Consider the following 20,237-nt stretch of genomic DNA (forward strand, 5'->3'; position numbering starts at 1 on the left):
CACACGGCTGCTGCTCGCCAGTTCTCTTCGCTTGAACTCGGCTTGACACGCTGCCGCGTGTCTAGATATCTCCTGAAGGATATCATATATTTGTCTGAGATTTTTACTGCAGTTAATGATATACTTTAAAGCATAAATAAATAAATTATAAAACTCGCGTTTAGCTCTTCTAGTCCCCTTAAAAATTTTTCAAATAAAATAACACCTTACAGTAATCCAAAAGTAAGAATGCGCATAGAAATCTTCGTCACTGTTCGGAAGCTGATCGGCAACTGTCATATTCCCGGAGCATCCGAAGATGATATGTATATAGAGTGGTTAAATGCATTTTCTTCATGCATAATTTAGTTAAATTATGTGTTTTGTGCTAAAAGAGGTTAATATTTATTTTTAAGTAACGATTTTGTTGCGATAATTCCTTGTAAGTAAATAGCGAGGATAACCCCACGATTGCGAATATATCTTTGTTGGATTGATTTACTTGGAAATTTTTATAGTACTTTTGAAGTGTCTTACTGAAGCTGGTGTAATGATGGAAGAAAAGAAGGTTAAAATAACACAAAATTAATATTGTATAAAATATGGTTTTCAAACACAGGTTTACATTTAAACCATATAAATCTAATCATTAAAATCTCAGTTCAAAATTATTTACAGTACTGATCATTACAAAAAAATAAAAATAAAAACAATCAAAACCAGGGATTATCTTTATTTCTGACATTTTAGATACATCGGAACTTTCATTATTCTCTTCTTCATTTTCACTTTCCCTACTGCCATCACCTGTGTAAATCATTTCATCGATTAATTCAATTCACCTTTAAAAACAAAACCAAGAAGGGTATGTAATAGCAGCTCTATATAATTCCACACAGAGAGAACATGTGCAGTCACCACCAATATTTAAAGACGACTGACGGATTTTTGAGTTTTTTGACTGACAGGCTACCGTCACCTACCGCCCGATTTGTTTTTGATTGTGTATGACCGTGAATTGACTTCTATTTCTTTTGAACAAGGTGTAAAATGCAAGTGCGTTGTTTAGGGCTCCTACGATTCAATGATTCGAGTGTTTTCGGAAATACGACAATTAGCGAAGATTTGCATGCGCATTATTAATTTTGGATTACTGTACTTAATTGTTTGAAATGCTGTATAACTGAACTCTTTCATTTGATGTTTATGTTTTGACACACAATGGGCACATAAAATAGTACAGCTGTAAATTAAAATGATTACATTTAGTTGTAAAATGAAACTGGGCAGTCTGTTTCTGTATTTATATTGAGTATTTTTGTTTGTAAATGACCAGGAATGAAAAAAGAAAAATAAAATATCGGAACTATTAAAACTTCGTTTATTAATCTTTGTCATGAAAGTCGAGCGATTCTCTCGGTTTCGGGAGGAAGTCTAGGCGAGCATCGCCTGCTCGTGCAGCAGCAGCTTGGCGAGCGTGTGGCGCGCGCCCAGGTTCAGCCGTGAGAAGTTGGCGTCGCGCTCGCGCTGCAGGCACGCGAGCCGCGCGGGGCCGCGCGGGGCCAGCTCGGGGCCGCACGGCGCGGCGCGCGGCGGCCGCAGCAGCGCGGGGTCGGGCGCGCGCAGGCAGCGCAGCGGCGCGGCCGCCAGCACCTCCGCCGGCGCCGCGCTGTCCGCGCCGCCCGCCGCCAGCCACTTCTCGCGCGCCCGCTCGAGGTCGGCGCGGTGCACGGCCAGCGCGGCGGCGCGCGGCGCGAAGCGGCCGGTGCCGCGCGCGGGCCGGCTGCCGTCCGGCTCCACGAAGTGCGGGTGCGAGAAGTGCGCGAACCGGGCGAACCCACTCGCCAGGAACCACTGCTCGCCCGCGATCGTGTTCATGCGCACCTGCGGCACGATTTACGAACTTTAAATCACTACATAGTATAAAACAAAGTCCAGCCAAACAGCTGATTCAGGCTAACTCACGCTCACTCACGCTAACTCACTCTCACTCACGCTAACTTACGCTCACTCACGCTAAATCAGGCTAACTCACGCTAACTCAGGTTAACTCACACTCACTCAGGATCACTCACGCTCACTCACAATAACTCAGGCGAACTCACGCTAACTCACGCTCACTCAGTCTAACTCAGGCTAACTCAGGATCACTCACGCTAACTCAGGATCACTCACGCTCACTCAGGCTAACTCACGCTTACTCACGCTAACTCACACTCACTCAGGATCACTCACGCTCACTCACGATCACTCACGCTCACTCACGCTAACTCACGCTCACTCAGGCTAACTCACGCTAACACAGGATCACTCAGGCTCACTCACGCTAACTCAGGATCACTCGGGCTAACTCACGCTCACTCACGCTAACTCAGGATCACTCACGCTAACTCAGGCTACCTCACGCTCACTCACGCTAACTCAGGATCACTCACGCTCACTCACGCTATCTCAGGCTCACTCACGCTAACTCACGCTCACTCACGCTAAGACAGGATCACTCACGCTCACTCAGGCTCACTCACGCTAACACAGGATCACTCACGTTCACTCACGCTAACTCAGGATCACTCACGCTCACTCACGTCACGAACGTCCAGTTAGCGGACCAAAAAAAAAAATGTGTAACACCATTTCACATTTGGCGCTGACTACATTTTTATCGTACGGCGAGACGCGTGGCAAGCAGCCCGGCAAGTAGCTCGGGAAGTAGCCCGTGCGCTCACGGTACAAACAAATAAACACGGGCGCATGCACAAACAACATGTTTACATGCTTGTGCTCGTTGAATGTCACTTTGAACGCAAGCGTTTGAACCTAACATTAGAATGCGATTTTTAAATCGAAAAGATAAATGAAAACCTAAAAATTTTGAAAAATTGCTATACATATCACAAAATAAAAGGCCCGATTGATTTGATATTTAGCTTCGTGACGTAACTAGTTATGTAACGATACTACTCGGTACTCGATACTCGCGATAAATCGATCGAAGTTTACAGTAGGTATAGAGTATTTTATCGATTTTAATATGTATTGTAAAGTGCATTGGAACAAAGTTCTGATTGAAAATAAACTTAATCTTTGACATTGTAGATATTTTGAAATGATATAATGTTGCGAAAGGTCCATTTTCTTTTATTTATTAACGTCATGAACTGTCAAAACGGGCCTTTTATTTGATGATAAAAGGCCCGTATATATAAAACGTATAAGTATTTAATAAATAATACTATGGTTATCGGGATCGGACAACGAAACGGCTCGACGAGATGGGGGCGTATATATAAAATATAACAAATAAAGTTAGCGAATAGGAACGCATCCCGCTCCACTGGAACGTGGCACTCACCCTATTCAAGAAGTCCTCGGTGAACTCGGCGTCGGGCGGCAGCAGCAGGATGAGCGTGTCCTTGGCGAGTCTCGCGGCCGCCAGCCACAGCGCGGCGCGCTCGGCCTCGTCCCAGCGGGCCTCCCCCTGCCCCTCGCCCTCCCCCGCGTGCCCCTCCCCCGCGCTCGCCTCCAGCAGCTCGGCGCGGTGGCGGCGGGCGAGCGCGGCAACAGCGTCGCGCAGCGCGGTGACGTCAGCGGTGACGTCAGCGGTGACGTCAGCGCCGCGCGTCACCAGCACCACCACCAGCGCCGTGTTCGCGTCGCGCTGCACGCACACCGTCTCGTAGCGACGCAGGAAACCCTGCCCGGATATATTGTATTTCCGTTTGAAAATTAATGTGCAACGCGTGCACGTTAGCGTAAAAGAAATATGCTACCTACTCGTATATAAAAACGATCACTTCGATTATAATTGGAGCGATAATTCTTCACGATGCGTAAGTGTACAATATATTTTTAATCAGTGTAGAATATAATGTTTGGCATACATAATAGTGATGGTGTGTTGTAATCGCTACGACTAGTTAAAAAATGAAAGTATAGGTCCATTTATGTATTTTGATTGTGTATATGACTGTTTTACTATAAGATCCCACCGCAGGATTAGTGCGTTCATAATTTTTTGCTAAAACCAAAATTTTATGTATATTTGTAATTAGGAGAATATGTCGATCGACTGGGTTGGCAGTCAGAATTTGGCTGCAAGCATTAATACTTACATTTTTTTCGAATTGATTTTTCGGAAAACCTTTCGTTCACTTGTTATTTATATAAAATTTAGTCTACATCACGGCAAATCAAAAAAAATCTCGGTTGCCGTTTTTCATCCGGCCGCAACATCTGCGCAGCCTGGTGCAAACAGATTTATGATTTCGATCCATTTATACGTTCATAACGCAAATTTATGAATTACTAGCTGTGCCCTGCGGTTTCACCCGCATTGCTCAGCTCCTGTTGGTCTTAGATGATATACAGCCTATAACCTTACTCGATAAATGAGCTATCTAACACCGAAAGAATTTTTGAAATCGGACCAGTAGTTCCCGAGATTAGTGCATTCAAACAGGAAAACAAAAAATATTTAAATTCATTCAAATGATAGCGAATACAATAGATGTAGGAAGACACTCATAATACGATCGACGATTGGAAGTGATACTGACCAGTGCGAGAGCGGCGTCGGTGTGCGGCACGGGCAGCAGCAGCGTGACGCGGCCCGTCTCGGTGACGTAGCGCGCGGGCGCCAGGCGCGCGGCGCCCAGCGGCCGCACCGCCTCGAGCTGGCGCAGCTCGGCGCCGCTCGCACCCCGCGCGCCCCCCCCGCCCCGCACCGCCAGCAGCACGCGGTAGCGCAGCGCGTGCGGCGGCTCCCAGCACCACGCGCCCTCCACCAGCCGCGCCTCGCTCGCGCCCCACCGGTGCTTCGCCCACGCCACGCTCTCCTCCAGTATCATCTGACGCATGCAATGTTAAGTTACGCCGTAACCGATATTATACATGAGTTTACAATTACATACAACTTTCATAAAATATAAAATAAGTAGTTTCTAAAATAAATGAGAATATTTTTAAAAAATCAGCAAAGAATACGCAATAATGAGTATGTTCGAATTAACTCGACCCGCAAGCTTTATCATAGACGTGTCTGCGTTTTAAGTTCGCATTAGAATGATATAATAAGTACACAGAACAGTAAAAACAAATAGAAGTGCTATAATGTCATAATTAGTATGAAAACCAGTATCGCCAAAACCACACATTTAAACCGATAGTTATACAGTACACTACGAATAAACTATGCCTTTGATTGGACAGCTTAATTTGAGTAAAAACAGACTTAGGTTATAAATTCAGCATTACAATATGTACCCTAACGCACCATGTTACGGTTTATTTTAGTATAACATCCCTAGGTATATTAGCTGGTTTGTTTCTCATTGCTCAGAAATTCCAAATTCGAAAACATTTAGCTATTCCACAACAGAGGGCGTTAGTTTTCGATAGATATAACTTTGAACCTCAACACATAGAGATAAGGTTGAAATTTGTGTCACTCCACATTAATGACATTAACTTGATATTACATATTTACCTGATGCTATTCCCTAAGGGAAGTCAGCCTTGTTATCGATAATAATTCACAAATAAATATTTTTTTGTGCATTTTTTTTTCTTTCTATAATATGAGTATAGTATAATGTGTCACATTTTGGAGTATGTTTATTACTACTAAGTACGTCTTCATATTATTATTATTAAATAAAAAACGGAATAGAATAGTATAAATCTATATTTACAAAATACAAACAGAAAAAAAAAATGTTGTGTGGTTTTATGAAACCACGGTAAAAGTGAAACTGTTCGAACGGTTCCGAACACTGCTTTGTGTAGCGCATGTCGCGTGTCGGTCGGCTGCCGAGTAGGTATACCTACTCGGCAGCCGCGATACACGCGACATGCGCTACACAGACCAAAAAGTTTGAGACGATGTAATAAAAGTTTCACTTTAATATGCATTATTTTAAATCTTGGAACTGCCATAGGTTTGATGTATCGGTGGCCTTTGTAAGACTGCTTAGTGCTGTTTGGCATCCAGTTAACTCGTCACGTTGCATTTATCCATTTCTCTTTTAAATTAGCCTCTTTGGGAAATCTATAAATCCCACCAAAAACATAAATGTAAAAATTGGAGCCGAGTTCAATCGTTGACTTAATTTGCCAAAAAAAGAAATGAGATCTAAATGTGTGCCAAGTTCTGTAGACAGTCCAGAAATTTATTTACAAAGATGTATTAAGTTCTTAGGTGAACTGAAAACTCAATTGTTTTATTTTGCCTTAGAGAACAACGTTTATTCCAAAATATGACTTTTTTAATTTGAATAATATAATTATTTTCACATTGGTTAGGTTTTGTATATATCTATGAGTCAGTCAGTCTTAAAAATTGCGATATTTGGATATTAATATCTACGCAACTGTTTAATCTGTATTTATGAAATTTAAGGTTCTTGTTTATCTTGAGGTCTTCTTTATATGTACCAAATTTGGTTTGTTTAAGTTAAATAGTTTTAGAGTTATAAGCGGCGGCTTGAGACGCTGCCGCGTGTCTAGATAAATTGGACAAATGAAAGGAAAAATAAAATTTAATATTTATAATGTTTGTCTTTTCTAAAGTATTGATTCTGTCGATATGCGCCACAAGCATCACTAAACCGACATTCGTTTGTTTATTGCAATAATATTCCAGAAAATCTTGTTTGCTGTTCAATCTATAATAGTACTAATTTCTTACGAATTAAGGTTCATTTTGACTAGATATTTGTATACAATTTTGACAAATTACGACAAGCGAAGTTATAACATAAAATGTAATATGTAAAATAAATAAAAATAAGACTTACCGATGCACGATGGTATGAAATGCCTCTTTGCTGATATTATTTCGTCTGCTATCTAAATATTTTTGCACTCTAATACCGAACATTACGTCCAAATTAATGAATAAATATGGAAAAAAGGTTTGACAGCTGACAACTGACTCGAATATTTTTCTGCGCACAACTGAGAGCAAGTAAGGTGATCTTACCTCACTAGTGACACGTGGGCCACGCCCACATCACACTTCTATTTGTTTTTACTGTTCTGTGAATAAGTATGTATCTGTAGTAAAATTTCAAAATTACAATTCCTTCACTGCACAAAATAATAATAAAAATAAATAAATAACAAGAGATAGCAGTTACATCGACGGCCTGTCGGTAGGCGCTGGCGAGCGGCTCGGCGGCGTGCAGGTCGTCCGGCAGGAACGCGTGCGAGCCGTTGAACCGCGTCCAGCGGAGCGCGTCGAACCTGCACACCACGGTGCACTTAGCGGGCAACCACTGTAGCCTTACATTGTGTAGTGTATCCTTACATTATGTAGTGTATCCTTACATTATGTAGTGTATCCTTACATTATGTAGTGTATCGTTACGTTAAAATATTTAGAGAAGCAGGTGTGCATGAACAGAGATGTAAAAAAAAAATGTGGAATACCCGTTGACGTATAATTATATCAGCAACCATTTAGTTTTAAATTTTGCAATACTGTGTGCGTATTTAAATACATAGATAGTAATCATTTTTCTGAATCGAAAATCTTAAAAATAATAAAGTTACAAATTGCATTCATAAAACCTTGTGCTTTTGTACCATGCTCTGCGTTTGTATGTGTGCGTGTGTAGCATGCACTGTGTGCGTGTGTAGCATGCACTGTGTGCGTGTGTAGCATGCACTGTGTGTGTGTGTAGCATGCACTGTGCGCGTGTGTAGCATGCACTGTGTGCGTGTGTAGCATGCACTGTGTGTGTGTGTAGCATGCACTGTGCGCGTGTGTAGCATGCACTGTGTGCGCACCGCGTGGGCGGGAGGGCGGCGAGGCCGGCGTCGTGGCGCAGCGCGGGCGGCCACGTGGCGTTGCGGAAGCCGCGCGGGTGCCGCCGCGAGCTGCGCGCCGCCGCGCCGCGCGACACGCGGATCTCCGTGCGGACGTTCTCCAGGTGCACCTGGAACGTACATTTTACATATTACTACATTTTACACCTTATATAAAGTATATTCAAACGTGAAAAAGTTGTGGTGAATGTCCTTGGCCGATTTATTAATTTTAATTTTAGCCATGTTTTTTTTAAGTTGTGCACGAACAACATTTTTTTACAATTATTAAAAATGATCAATTTATTAATTCTCCGAAAAGTAAATGCTATAACAATAACCCGTGAGACGTATGCGTGTATCTGGTAGAAGTGTTCGGGCAGCGCGAGCGGCGCGGCGGTGACGGCGCGGGCCAGCGCGGGCGTCAGGCCCGACGCGCCGTCCGACAGACGCACCGACACGTACTCCTCGCCCTACAGATATAATTCTTATTAATATTTACATAAAATTATCACACATCTAAACAACACACAACTATCAACAGTCTCTCAAAGAATTGAATAGTTTGTAAACCAATGACATTATAAATAAATTCGATCTTAAAAAATGGCACAGTTACACACAAGATTGAATGTCAAATGATGGCATGCTTCAATTATTGTGAGTGAATAAGTATTTAATGTTAATTCAATGGAACAAAACGTTGTTGCAAATTTGGAGTTGTATATAGCGAGACCTGCAAGCGGTCGGTGCAGGGCAGGTGCTTGGCGTGCAGCACGCAGCGGCCGAGGTTCTCGTGGTGGTGCGCCGAGTACGAGTTGCGCACGCACCAGTCCAGCTCGCCGTGCACCGCGCGCAGCACCGAGTTCGACAGCAGGATGCCACCCTCTGTCAACGCAATATTATTATATACCTATATATATTATATTTCTTTTGTAATTTGGTAACAATGCACTTTTCGCATTGTAAATTATTGTTTTCTAGGTCAAGAAGTTTTCAAGTCACAAATATTGAAAAACAAAATTATAATTATAATAAAATTTAAGTAATATTATGTTAAGTATCAGATTATAAAATAATAAATATAGAATAATAAATATATTATATATTAAAAAATAATAAATACAGTTGAACCTCGATAACTTAAACCTCGGTAACATAAAAACCTCTGTAACTTCAAAAAATAATATGTTCCCTTCCCATCAGAGCCCAAAACCTCTTTAACTTAAAATACGCAACCTCTATAACTTAAATAAATAATCTCTGTATTGGCCCTCAGTAACTTAAATAAATGTTTCCACAACCTCTATAACCTTAGATCATTAAGTAATGGATGGAGCACGCTGGCAAATGTTCTAACTAAACTTTCTGCCGGTTTTGGTGCGGGGAGGGTAACTCACACTTTGAAACACAATCACACATTCACAAAAATAATTTGTGTCTTTACAAACTCAAACTATTACAAAATGGACAGACTAGCATGTTTTTGCACACATACATCGATTACACAGAAAAATCTCTATACATATACGTAATAATACAATCGCTCTAAAGGGATGTAACCATATCGATATTACAAAAATAATAATTTTGTTGAAATTAGAAATAACATTAATATTATATTCATAAAATTAATTTGGAAAATCCAAAAGTGCACGCCTCATAATTTTTTTTTAATAAATAATTTATTTTTGTTTATTTAATAACAATTAAACCACATCGAATCAGACCCTGAAAAATGAAAGGGTTCTATTCCTGAGCATACTCAAGCGTAAGAGAAAAAAAAAGACTCGATTAGTAAAGTATTTCGGTCGCTATCGTGTTAACAAGAAAAAGGATCCGCACATACAGACACACGGACGTCCAAGACAGAACTTTTTTAAACTGTTTTTTAACTAGTTTAAATAACAAAAATGACATTAAAAATATCATGAACGTTAAAAATAGTGTTTTTTCTTAATATGTGTGTGTATGTATTATCTTACAAGTGCAATGTATGATACATAAAGACATTTTAAGTTTGAAAAATCAGATGTTTTGCGCGAAGTGACAGTAGTACCCACCTCAACGCTTCGCTTATGAGGCGTGCAAAATACTACACAGGTCATTTGTAACGTTTTCATCATTATTATATGCATACGAAAAAACAATAAAACGCCATTTTATTTGTATTTGAATATGTATTTATTCAACACATCACATATTATATTCAATAAAATAAATATCGGTCCAGAAATTTTTATTATTTCTGTACCGAGGTGTCCATTCTGATTTTCTCCCACAGCATTCAATCCACCTTAGCCTTAAAGCAGGATTTTTTGTAAATCTGAAATATACGCAATATTCGTACATACATATAAATAAAGTAGGCTCCGTGGCTCCACTCCTGTTGGTCGTAGCGTGATGATATATACCTTACTCGATAAATGGGCTATCTAACACCGAAAGAATTTTTCAAATCGGACCAGTAGTTCCCGAGAATAGCGCGTTCAAACAAACAAACTCTTCAGCTTTATAATATTAGTATGGATTACATAATAGAAAGGTTACAAGATTAACATTACAAAAAAAACGGCTAAATGCGAGTCGGACTCGCGCACGAAGGGTTCCGTACCATTAAAATGTTCTGCCAGTTAAAAGTAACCGAGCGTAAATTTTAATAAATATATACAAGACTTACAAAATAAACATTATACTCCTTTTTATGCAGTTGTGTAAAATTTTAATATAATAAAGATTAATTCTCATCTCATTTCAAATTATACTTAGAAAAATATTTTTTTATCGACGTTCAAGTTAAAAGCAGTCCGTCACTAAGAAAGTCGTAAAAATTAACGACCTTTTAAGCGACGAGTTTTTAAATTCAACTCTATCACTAAGTTCATAAAGATTAAATTTGAATTTCTCTTCAAGATAGTCTCGCTACATCACTTTATAGTCTCGTGGGGAGTGCGGTTCAATATCGCGTTCTAAATTCAACTTTATCGCTTAGTTCATAAAGATTAAATTTGTATATTTTCTCTTCAAGATAGTCTCGCTACATCACTTTATAGTCTCGTGGGGAGTGCGGTTCAATATCGCGTTCTAAATTCAACTTTATCGCTTAGTTCATAAAGATTAAATTTGTATATTTTCTTTCCATGATAGTCTCGTGAGGCCGCATCAATGATCGAGTACACACATGACTCGATTATTTGTCTTGATCATATCGCTAAACGATACATCGACGATTATTAGAAATTGCATTTAATTAGAAATGTACGTTAAAAAAATAAAAAAATATACACAAATGAAAGGTTATTCCATCTTTTTTAATATTCGACATGTTTGAATTGCTTCTGCAAGACTTGACAGTGCAAAACGGCATTTTTAGCGGAGCACTCGCAGACGTCCTTTCGATGTTTTACGAATACGCAGAGTGTTCGTAATCGATTACGCAAGTAGTTTTTATGAAAGCATAAGATTTTTCGATTCGAATAATCTTATACCTCGGCAAAAGGGGAAACGCCTGCGTGTGTTATCCATTACTTAATGATCTAAGTCTATAACATAAAATTGTTTGTCAATGAGTCATTTTGAAAGAGTTTCAAAACAAAAGGTTTCGGTATTTATTGCTTGCACGTGTTTACTATGTATTGTTAACGTAAACAATACATTACCTATTGTTTGCTTTATCGAAATTCTTCAAAGCTTTGCGGCGGTTAGCTTTATGACAACTTACTTGCATCATAAGTTTTTGATTGTTGTCCTGGAAACATCACTTTACTTACTGTGTGATAAAACTGGCTTAAAATGAGTCCAAAAAGAAAACTAACAACCCTCACCTACGCTGATAAATTAAAAGCTATAGAAGCAGTGAAAAATGGATAGACCCTTGATAACTTAAAACCTCTATAACTTAAAATATTTTGTGTTTCCCTTGGAATTTAACTTATCGAGGTTCTACTGTATAAATAATATTCTCTATCTCTAGAATAATAGCTTTTTTATGAAATGAAAATTTATTCATTATATGCATTCTTATCTATTCAACATCTACAATTTTCTCTCAACATCTAAACTCATTGAAAAAAAAACACCTATCATTAGTTTTAGATACTTTATAACTTACCTAACGTACAATAATGTGTATCATCTTCAGCCACTGTTCCCATGTAAACATCCTGACTAACGCTGATCCTTGATACAAGCTCATTCAAACGCCTGGCATTCACATATGAAGTATCTGATACTAGAAAGAAGAAGTCATATTCCTCCAAATAGTTATCAGCAAGATATTTTAGTGCGTGGAAAGGTTTCAACATCTCTCTTGTATCAGTGAAGCCTACGACATTGGCTTTGCCTGGCGCTGCCTGCAGAGCACTGGCTGTTATAAAGAACCTCAGCGCAGGCTGCAGTTGTGATGCTGTCTTATTTAAAGCAGCTGCACGGGTTTCTAATGCCGATTCAGAACTGAGTGCACCTGTAAGTTTATACATAATTATTTTATATGAATAGCGATTTAATTATCAGTTACAGTTAGGGTCAATGCACTTGAAACACAAAGTTCCTTTGTTTGTTATGTAACAACAAACATATCAATGAATAAGCATGAGTTTCTACTGAAAAAATAAAAATTGTGTACTTATACCTGCCAGCAAGCGGCCCCGAATGCCGAGCTCAGTGCTATAGTACCGCGGGCGCTGCACGCTCCGGCCCGGCTGGCCCGCGGACCGCAGCGGCTTCTCTTCTCTGTGCGGCTCGTAGTCATCAGCCACCGGCTCCGCCCTCACACTCTCTGCTACACACGCTTCCATATCCTCCTCCAAGGGCACCATCGCGAGGGCCACCCATAGTCCCAGCGCTAACCCCACAAGAAAGTAAGAATTGTGCTTCACTTGCGATACCACGTAACGGGACAACATTGCGATTTTTATATTTATCTTATAGATGATGCATTTGTTATATGGATAGTGGTCATCGGATAAATATTTTAACAACACACTTCCGTTGTATTCTTTTTATAGTATGCAACAGTATGCAATGTTATTCCACAATTATTCCACATATGATCTGTCAGACTGTCAAGTGTCAACGCCGACAACGGACATCACGTAGAGGGAGAATGGATCGGACTTGTCAAAATCTAATGTCATAGTTTGACATTTCACAGCTGTTTACATTTCAAACAGTTGCAAATATTAAAAAATAATAAAAATAAAGCAGTATGGTATTATGGGTATTATCTGTGGGTATTATAATAACCTCAGAGCAATAAAATTGCTCTGAGATAATAACTGTGATGAAACCACAGATGACTCGGAGCAATTTAATTGCTCCGAGACAGATGAAAATATGCAATACCGGTAAAACCTGCTAGCTTTGCCAACGGTTGCAGACTTTGCCATAGCCAACTTCTGAGGGAAAAAGTGTAGTCACATCTTAATATCAGTTTTTTGTAATGTATGCATGCCTGTATAGTAAAATTTATGAGTTAAATGGCACCACCGAATGAGATGTGGCAACCCAGCTTGTTTTTGAGATGTCATTTTCGGCGGTTACTTTTTTCGAATGTTGGCGGTATGAAACTTAGTGCTCCGGAACTTTTACAAAAACAAACGGGAAAAACATTGCCTACGTAAGTATTTTTTTGATATTATGTTAACATAATGTTCTTTAGCTAAATAAAAGCTGATTTACTGTGCTACAAGCTACCTTTACTTCGCAATTGGTATTGGTAAATTCAACAACCCCAATCACAACGTCTGTGATGGTGACTTTGCCATGTTTTGTTGGAGGTTAGGGCTGCCACAAAATTTCTGATGAATATTTTAATTAAACTGTTATTGTAAGTACCTACTGACTGGTGAAAAAAAAATATAAATAGTTAGGTAGCCAGGTATGAAATACAAAGTGCATGTGCTTAAATGAAGGTTGTTTTACAAAAGGTAGGTATTTATTTATTTAATTATTTATTGCACACACAAAAGAAATAGAGACACATAAAGTACAGCTAATAGGAAATAATGTGTACAAACGGATTTTAAAACTTGATTGGATTGGTTCCTATCAAGTTTAAAATAACAACAATTTTTATATTCAATCAAGATCATATAAATAAGAATTTGTCATTGTTTAAATCTTTTAGGAATGTCGTGTAATGTGTGATATTAAAAAAAAAGTTAGTTTAATGAATACTATTTTTTTTTGTTTTATTATGTAAAACAATTCAAAGTTAAGAAACTAACTAGAAGTAATTGATTATGTTTTTTTTTTTTACTTTTACTAAATTGTTCCTACTACGAAAACATTTTTATTTGACAACCCTAACCCTAACTTCTTCTTGACTTATATAGGAAATATTTTGGAAAGGTTGGTGAATTTGCCACCTTCTTAGAGAGTTAAATTACCAGTGCTAAATAATATAAAGTTTTTACTTTATTTTACGGGATATAGGAAGAGTGCAAATATATAATTATTACTTTTTAACCTCATAAACTCCAAAAATTTCATTTTTTCTTTCATATGGCAAATTTACCAGAAGTGACAGCTAACTTTGCCATAATTGTTTTTATGCTTAAAATATTATAATTTACAAAAATGAAATAGATATTTAGCAATAATGTAAATTTTCATGAAATTTACTACGTCTAGGTGCAGGTTACTCATTACGTTTTCATACAATTATATTTTTTTAAAGCGAATCAAACTTTTTGACACATGAAAAAGTGGCAAAGTAAGCAGGTTTCACAGGACATATTAATATTATTATGTGATTATTTATCTATGAATACGTAAAATTATATTATCTAATTATATAGATTTAAGCCTTACGGTACTTAATATTTATCAAAGAACTTGAGTAGGTACCTATTGCTAATCATTACCCATGGCCATGTCACATTAAAACGAAAAAACACACTTTCGCATTTATAATAATACTAGAGGTCCGCCCCGGCTTCGCCCGTGGTACATATTTCGCAATAAAAGGTAGCCTATGTCCTTTCTCGGGTATCAAAATATCTCCATACCAAATTACATGCAAATTGGTTCAGAAGTTTAGGCGTGATTGAGTAACAGACAGACAGACAGAGTTACTTTCGCATTTATAATATTAGTATGGATTATAATCGATAATATTATCTTATATATAAAATTTTCGTGTCACAATGTTAGTCTGCATACTCCTCCGAAACGGGTGGACCGATTCTCATGAAATTTTCTGTGCATATATCGGGTAAGTCTGAGATTCGGCCAACATCTATTTTTCATATGTACCACGGGCGAAGCCGGGGCGGACCGCTAGTAATTTATAATATTAAGAGTAGGTATACTCTTAATAGTATCGGTGGTAAATGTTAAAAATACTATGTAATGACGATTCGAAAGTGCTACTAAATAGTAGTCTAATTGAATAAATGAATGTTTGAGTTTTGAGTTTTTTTTTTTAATTATAATATTATCGATTCGAAAAAGGATAAAAGATTTAATTGATTGGTACATCCTGTATTGATGCATCATTTATTATAACAAAATACTTTTACGTAATTAATGATCTAAGGTGCCTTGGCATAAGTATTCGTATTCAGCGCTTTTACACACATTTGATTTTTTTTTCGTTATTTTTATTTTCATCGTTACCTAACTAAGTAGGTATATAATTTACAAATGGAATGATAAATAAATCTTCAATTAACTTTACTTAGATATAATGCAATTGCACGCCTCATAAGCGAAGCGTTGAGGTGGGTACTACTGTCACTTCGCGCAAAACATCTGATTTTTCAAACTTATTTACTTACCTACTTTTAACGTAGGTAGGTATTACTAAATTAGATTTATCAGTTGCGAAATAATATAAAGATAAAGGAAAATTAACAATAAAGTCGTAAGTACTTATCTTCCTCATCTGGGGAAAACGTGGCATCGATATATTTTACCTACTCCCACCTACTACGCAGTAATGTTTCTGTCCCATTGCTTTGCATATTATATTACTTACCTGTGTTACTTACTTTAGATTATCGCATCGATATTAGGTATAATAAATATTAAGTATCTTGGATAATTAATTCTTTTCCTCTACTAACTATGTGTTTTGTTATAAATGCAGTTCAAACCTAGATTAAAACAATAATAGAATATAATTCTAGAAAAATTGAATTAGACATCCTGAAGATGGGTGACCCCTAGAACACTTTAATAGTAGCTGAACGCTAGTTTAGGTTAGGTATTCACTATTAATAATCCATGGTTTAGAAAATATTTAAAATATCTTTCAGACGAAGCCTACTAGTTTTTATTCTGTGATGAAGCTTAAAATAAATATTGACCAAAAGGACCCAATGCCGAGGCCCGATTTCGAATGTACTATAATATAATGTAATAATATAGAGATATTAATAAACTTTAAAAATGATCGCGTGAACAGTTACACCGATATCGATAATTATTTTTATTTCTTATTTTGATGTGTTCATTTGTGTTCGTTATTGTCCGGCTTGCGGAAAAGGGCGAAAATTTAACTTTTATTTAAACTTCACGGGTTTGACAACTTCCGCGAAGACATGAAAACGTCTGTACCACAGTATTACCATGGACTAATAGAATATCTATTAGTCCATGGTATTACAATGTGTCTGTACTCTGTCGGGACGCTAGTTAGAAATTTAATCCACTAGCAGTCCCCCATGCTTCGCCTGTGGTAAGAACATAATATTTTCGCCGTAGTTTGTAAAATTTACATGCCCAACGGCATAACGGTGAAAGAATTTTTGAAGTCAGTCCAGTGATTCCTGAGAATAGCGCGTTCAAACATACAACGATTTTATGTTTTTAGTACTTATGTTTAGACAAACAGTTCCCTATGTATAAGAGATCCATTTAGAACTAGAAAATGAAAAAAAATAGAAAAATATACGCGTCTTATAGTCGTGCAAAAACTATTTAAAATATGTTATGTGCTCAGCCATCAACCTACACAGATGAATGGAAAATCTCCAAACGCGTAACTTGTGAGACGGTATCGTAAGGCTAAATATATTTTTTCAAAATTAGAAATTTAAAGCATCAATAATTACTTATGAAAAAATAAATTAATATGCTAGTAAGGAAAATTTGGGAACAGTTTTCGGTAATAGAGTAACGTAACGTAGGATACGTTACAAGCTACAGCGAATGTCAAATTGTAAACATAGGTAAAAAATAGACGGGGTCACGGAAGAATTCTACCATACCCGTGGCCCCGTCGTTGATGTGGCTTGACGGAACACAGTGGGGTTTTGGTCGGTAGGAATCCGACATAACCCACGGCCCCTTCCCCGGAGGCCGTGGGTATCTATGCAAGATTTCCCCACTTAAAAAAAAGGGTCAGACATTTAGTTTGTATTTGGTTCAAAATATATATTACTACTAGCGGTCCGCCCCGGCTTCACCCGTGGTACATATGAAAAATAGATGTTGGCCGATTCTCAGACTTACCCGATATGCACAGAAAATTTCATGAGAATCGGTCCACCCGTTTCGGAGGAATATGCAGACTAACATTGTGACACGAGAATTTTATATATAAGAAGATCTATTAATTATCATAGAAATGTTATAACACTTTTTATTACCAACGTAAATAGGGATAAAGCGATATAACATTTGTGTTGGGCCCATTAGAGTTTGGGTTGTCGGAAAATTAAAAGCACTCTATTGAAGCTCATTCTTATGCGAGACACGAAGCGAGTCGCACGCTACACGTTTTCCTCTTCACGGGAATTTTTTGAAGTTCTATATTATGAGGATAACCGTATAAGGGAAATTTTTAGAATATAATATTATTTACACTGTGTTTTTGAGAGCTATTTTTAAATTGTGTTAAACATTGTTATATTGTTTACATCCGAAGAATTGTCGTAGGATTATGAGACAGCTACATAATAATTCAAAACGTGAATTCTATAACACAAACAAAATAAAACACTTGATCTTCTCGTAACTAACTGTAGGGGTCAAGGAATGGTAATCTTAACATCGCATATTCTTTTTTTTGTAATTATAATGTTTTGTTTATTTTGTTTTTATTATCTCTTGTAAGTAAGAATACTTATTACCTACGTGTCTTCTAAGTAAATGTTATCTTCTTATATATAAAAATGAATCGCAAAATGTGTTGGTAAGCGCATAACTCGAGAACGACTGAACCGATTTCGATAATTCTTTTTTTATTATATTCCTTGAAGTACGAGTATGGTTCTTATGTAGAGAAAACGTAAATATGTACCACGGGCGAAGCCGGGGCGGACCGCTAGTTTTTAATACATTTGTCATTAACTAGAGTCTTTATTAATCTATTACAGGGTCTTTGCAACACGACCACTACCAAATATAGTTAAATAAATATATATTAAACGCCCCAACAATGACTAATAACTGAGATCGATACTTGTTTAGGTACTACCTAAGTAGATAAAGAAATAACCAGATAATTAGATAATGTTAAAGCAAAACAATGGATTACAATTCCTGTCAGTCTTTTTGTTAGTACTTAAAAAATCTGTAGAGCACGCGAGCGAAGCCGGGGCCGGAAAGCTAGGTAGAAATTAACATTTTCCTTATCAATTACGATGTTAAATGAATGTAAAATTTTTCTATGTTTTACTGTGCCTGTAAATAGTCTGTCTCAAGCATAGAAATCTAAATAACAAGACACATAGAAGTGCTGTAATGTCATAATTCGTATGAAAACCGCTGTCGCCAAAATTAACACATTCAAACCGAAAGCTAAACAGTACACACAAGTAAACTATGCCTTTTATTGGACAGCTTGATTTTAGTGAAAACTAACTTATCTATTAAATTAAGCTTTTGAATATGTATCCTAACGCACGAATTTACGGTTTATTTTAGAATAACATCTCTAAGTATATGAGACTTTTTGGTCCAATACGAACAAACGTGATAATAAGAATGGTCGACTGTGTCATTCATTGTTATTTCGATTACTATGGTGACACTCGTAATACTTGTAAATCTTTATATATAAAAATGAATCGCAAAATGTGTTGGTAAGCGCATAACTCGAGAACGGCTGAACCGATTTCGATAATTCTTTTTTTATTATATTCCTTGAAGTACGAGGATGGTTTTTATGTAGAGAAAACGTAAATATGTACCACGGGCGAAGCCGGGGCGGACCGCTAGTCTTATATATAAAAATGAATCGCAAAATGTGTTGGTAAGCGCATAACTCGAAAACGGCTGAACCGATTTCGATAATTCTTTTTTTATTATATTCCTTGAAGTACGAGGATGGTTTTTATGTAGAGAAAACGTAAATATGTACCACGGGCGAAGCCGGGGCGGACCGCTAGTATTCTATAATTTTAAGGAAAAACGGCATTATTTCTAAAAAAAAATATTTTCCGATGAAATATTATTCCTTTATAAGTATAATTACAACTTGTGGAAGAATATCCGCAATGGGAATTGCTGAAACACACCATGTATACTTACACTCATACGTCTCCAGAGCAACTGAACAGTGACGAATGCACTGGTGATGTGCAAATCACCTGAGTGGCGACAAGGTCACGCACGCTTACGACTTCTAGTGTCTTGTTATTTAGATTTCTATGGTCTCAAGTCTGTATATTCTTGCAATGTGTTACTGTGGAGTGTGGAGTGGTAGCGAATAGCGATTATGAATTCAGCAAACCGCGGAGGGTTCTTGCTAAAATGTAAATTAAATTTCTATGCCTCATGAAACTAACGTCGTCCTCTCAAGTTGTCATTTATGAAGCAATTTAAATAATGAAGTAAAAATCAAAGCTTTTCCCTTAGAAGTGAAGTAACGAAGAAAAGAGAGAGCTGCGGCAAAAAATAACGCACTATACTACTAATTTTTTTGATATATTTTAGCGCTGTAAATTTTCGATCCATTGGTATTGGTATATTAGGCATTATAAATAATTAATCGCGTTTTAAATAGGATATTAAAAAATCTTTAAATTCTGAATATAGGTGTGATATCGGTAGCTAGGTAGTTATATACTACGTTTTCACGTCTTTACGTCAGATACTCATTAATTATGAAATGTTAGTACCTAACACGAAGTTATTACATGGAAATGGAGCTCTAACCAATAAAAATATTATATTAATTTTTTCTTATACAATGAAATATTATATACCTATTAAAAATGAATCGTTCCATATTCCTTATAAGGTTAAAGAACTACAGCGCTACAGAAGAAGGTTAACGAACTACAGAGCTGAATTTGTAGAGAACAGTTACCTATTTAATTTCGAACTACCGCCAAAAAAAATAAAAAGATCATTCATTCACTATACATGAATACTATCTAAAAAAGAACTAAACATTAGTATCTTTGAACACAAATTATAGAAGCTTTCTGTGTTTACCCGTACGAGTGGCACGGCCAGTGCGCGGGCGCTCTTATACCGGCGCGCCGGCCGCCGCGCCG

The 20,237-nt window shown here is 37.4% G+C and overlaps 1 protein-coding gene across 1 annotated transcript; it reads right to left on the reverse strand.

Moving 5' to 3' along the window:
* Positions 1-1,346: 1,346 nt before the first annotated feature.
* On the reverse strand, positions 1,347-12,860 carry Chpf (Chondroitin polymerizing factor). The gene is made up of 9 exons (XM_090116127.1): positions 12,416-12,860; positions 11,897-12,247; positions 8,522-8,673; positions 8,127-8,258; positions 7,768-7,916; positions 7,116-7,221; positions 4,536-4,826; positions 3,332-3,673; positions 1,347-1,863 (listed from the first exon to the last, which is right to left on the reverse strand). The coding sequence occupies exons 1-9, from the start codon at positions 12,687-12,689 to the stop codon at positions 1,414-1,416; spliced, it is 2,247 nt and encodes a 748-aa protein (XP_089972253.1). The 5' UTR covers positions 12,690-12,860; the 3' UTR covers positions 1,347-1,413.
* Positions 12,861-20,237: the final 7,377 nt, after the last annotated feature.

Source organism: Colias eurytheme, chromosome 25 (assembly GCF_061535395.1).
Source record: "Colias eurytheme isolate Ceu_HAF_F1 chromosome 25, ilColEury1 Martin Lab GWU primary, whole genome shotgun sequence".
NCBI classification, from domain to species: domain Eukaryota; kingdom Metazoa; phylum Arthropoda; class Insecta; order Lepidoptera; family Pieridae; genus Colias; species Colias eurytheme.